General features: G+C 42.1%; 1 protein-coding gene across 1 annotated transcript; it reads left to right on the top strand.

Moving 5' to 3' along the window:
- Positions 1-2,416: 2,416 nt before the first annotated feature.
- Positions 2,417-2,883, top strand: LOC138864619 (uncharacterized). Its single transcript, XM_070132444.1, has 2 exons — positions 2,417-2,675; positions 2,771-2,883. The coding sequence occupies exons 1-2, from the start codon at positions 2,417-2,419 to the stop codon at positions 2,881-2,883; spliced, it is 372 nt and encodes a 123-aa protein (XP_069988545.1).
- The last annotated feature ends 326 nt before the right edge of the window (positions 2,884-3,209 follow it).

Below are 3,209 nucleotides of genomic sequence, written 5' to 3'. Positions count from 1 at the left end.
GGAGGGAGGGAAGTAGGGGGTGTAGGTTGAGAGGGAGGGAGAGAAAATGTGTTTTATATATATATAAGTACTGAAGTTATTTGCCTGGAAATTGAGAAAATTATACTACATTGTTATACTATGCCTTAAGAAGTAAAAAAAAGAAAAAAGAAAAAAGAGGAAGTAGATGATTCGGTGAAAAGCATCTTTTCTCCACCCTGTATGTGGGCATTTTGTGAAGGCTTTAAAGTATGTGGATGAATCCAGGTTTGAGAGATTTTGCCAGTCCACTTGCTTGGAGCAGTTGTGTGTAAGATAATGTTGGGCTTGTTAATGGTATTCTCTTTTTTCAGTTAATTGTCATATTATCTAAATAGGAAAAAAAGTTTAATTCTGCCAGGTAAGATTTATGGTATGGGATATGTATTGCCACTGCAATTTGCTATATCTGTATTGAGGCAGATAATGAGAAGGCAATGTGAATTTTGGTTACTTCAGAATGAGATTTAGAAAGGGATTATGATGGTGGAGAAACTAAAATACCAAGAGTATATACAGTACATTGTTAACCTTTCTTATTTGGTAACACATGATTATATATTTTTTTGATTTTTTTTTCTGTGTCATTTTAGACTTGATTAAAAGTTTGTGAATAGAGTTCAGGTTGATGTGTCATTATTCTAGTCTGCTACTTAATGACTAACTTCTAGGTATTATTCATTTATAAATCTGACTTTGTTTAAAAGAACAGGACAGGGATACAGAAGTCTTCTTCTTTATTGATTTTGCAAAATAATATATATGATTGAATCCTAGCGAATTTAGTTAGCTGAAAAACTGAAGTGAGCAGTGTACCTATAGCAGACTATTTTCTACCATGTCTTTTCCATGTTCACAGTGTGAATGATTGAAAAAACATGCCAGTTTTTAAAACACTGTAATATTAAAAACAAAGCTAGAAGATACTATTAGTTGTGAACCTAGAACAGAAAATTTCTGTTTAAAGTTTGCCTTTAACTTATTAGTACATAACGATAATATTTTTTGATTATATGAAACATTTCCCTAATACTACAGTAAAATGTGTTATATTATAATTCATTGTATTATATCCTTATTGAAACTTCTTACTTGGTAAACATAGAAGAAAAGAGTAATTAATTGGTATAATAGAGCAGTCAAAAAGTGTCAATTTTATATGTAAACCTTATATGGAAATATCCCTCCCAATACCTTACTTGATGTTTTTGTGGAAGTGCTTATTTGTCTGAGGCTGAGGTAAGGGTGATCCCCTACCGTGGGCCTCAGCCCTCGCCTCAACTAATTTTGCATGGTCTTTTTTTCTCTCCTTTCCTCTTCTGTATCTTCTTCATCCCCTATTTCTATACCATTCCTAAGGAGTGAAAGCCGTGCTGAAAGGAGGAAAGGATGAAAGGCTGACTTAGGAGACAGAGGCTGAGGTAGGGGTGATTCCCTACCTTGGGCCTCAGCCCTCGCCTCAACTAATTTTGCCTGGTCGTTTCTTCTCTTCTTTTCTCTTCCGTATCTTTATTCCCTTCTATCCCATTCCCAAGGTGTGAGAGCAGTGCTGAAAGGATGAAAGGCTGGCTTTGAACATGAACAGCCTCCAGGAGCCATGGGCACGGTATTCCCCTGGTTAATTGCGCAGCCCTTACCCCTTGTTAGGACCCTGAGGGATAGACAATTTCTTTTCCCCATTTTATTCAGGCTCACCATGGCCAATAATTAAGATTCTTTACCCTTAATAGCAGAATTAATCTAAATTTGATGATGGTTTTCCAACCCCTGCCCCTCCTTTGACCAGGGGTTCCAACCACTGATACAAATACCCCTCTCTCTCTCTCTCCCTCCCTGCCTCTTCCTCTCTCTCTCCCTCTCTGCCTCTTCCTCTCTCTCTCTCTCCCTGCCTCTTCCTCTCCCTCTCCCTCCCTGCCTCTTCCTCTCTCTCTTCCTCCCTGCCTCTTCCTCCCTCCCCCCCTCCCTCCCTCCCCTCTCTCCCCTCTCTCCCCCTCTCCCTCCCCATCCTTTCTCTCTCTCTCCCCACCCCAATCCCTTGCCCATTGTTGTCGTGGGGGGCTTAGGAGACGGAGACTGAGACCCAATGCAGGAATCTCCCGTCTAGAGCCTCAACCCTCGACTCAACTAATTTTGCATGGTCTTTTCCCCCTCCAGCTTTTTGTTTCCTTCCCTTCTCCAACCCCTCCTACTATCTACTTCCTAAGGTGTAAGAGCTGTGCTGAAAGGATGAAAAGCTGACCTTGTGCCAGTCTTGTATGGCCTGCGGGAACCATGGGCACAGTACTCCCCTGATTTAGTTGTCTAGCCCTTACCCCTGTACAGGGCACTGGGGGTTGGACTTACATAATCAAGGCTTCCCATGGCCAGTAATGAAGATGTAATAATATTATTAGAGGCAATGAGGCTTGCCCCTTCATCAAATAGTCCCACCGGCTCTCAGACCCCAGGCTGTCCTTTGACCACGACTCCGAAAACTGAAACTACTACCCACTCCTCAATGCCTACTAGTGCATTACCCAGCCAAGCAGAGACTCAGTCTCCAGAAGACATTCCTACCCTCCCAACTTCCTCAAATTCATCAACTCTACCCCCACAACATTCATCAAGCAGCCCATCCTCCCTTATTACTACCTTACAGCCTTATTCTCCATCACTCCGTAATACTCCCTCTTCCACTCGTCCCCAACTATCCACTACCACCAACCCTACAGTAGTGGCTCTCACCTTTCCCCACACTTTTCTTCCATTAAAGCCATCAAGGAACGCATCCCCATTACCTTCACCCTATCCTCTGATGAGTCCTATAATGCCCCTTTTTCTTCTTCTGAACTCAATGCTCCATTACAGTCCTGCCGCAACTCATGAAGGCCCTGATGGTATTCACTATCGTATGCTGCTCCGACACCTCCCATCTTCTTCTCTATCCTTCCTTTTAACTATTTTCAACCACATATGGACGTCAGGAATTTTCCTTCTCATTGGCAAGTTGCTCATATCCTACCTTTCTTAAAACCCAATAAATCAGGTATCCAACCCCAAGATTACCACCTCATAGCTCTAAGTAGCTGCTTGTGCAAACTACTAGAACGAATGGTTAACTTCCGCTTAATGTGGTATCTTGTATCTCATAATCTCCTTTCTGCTTCCCAGTTTGGTTTCCGACGTGCCCGAAGTACAGCAGACCCACTTGC

Source organism: Penaeus vannamei, chromosome 17 (assembly GCF_042767895.1).
Source record: "Penaeus vannamei isolate JL-2024 chromosome 17, ASM4276789v1, whole genome shotgun sequence".
NCBI lineage: Eukaryota > Metazoa > Arthropoda > Malacostraca > Decapoda > Penaeidae > Penaeus > Penaeus vannamei.
Note: the sequence above shows the minus strand (reverse complement) of the source record. Positions and strands in the feature narration are given on the sequence as shown.

What these genes read in the sequence shown, in the direction of transcription:
- LOC138864619 (XM_070132444.1), top strand. Translation starts at nt 2,417, where the DNA reads ATGAGGCTTGCCCCTTCATCAAATAGTCCCACCGGCTCTCAGACCCCA. An exon ending in GCCTTATTCTCCATCACTCC is followed by an intron (nt 2,676 to 2,770) that starts GTAATACTCCCT and finishes CTTCCATTAAAG; the next exon opens with CCATCAAGGAACGCATCCCC.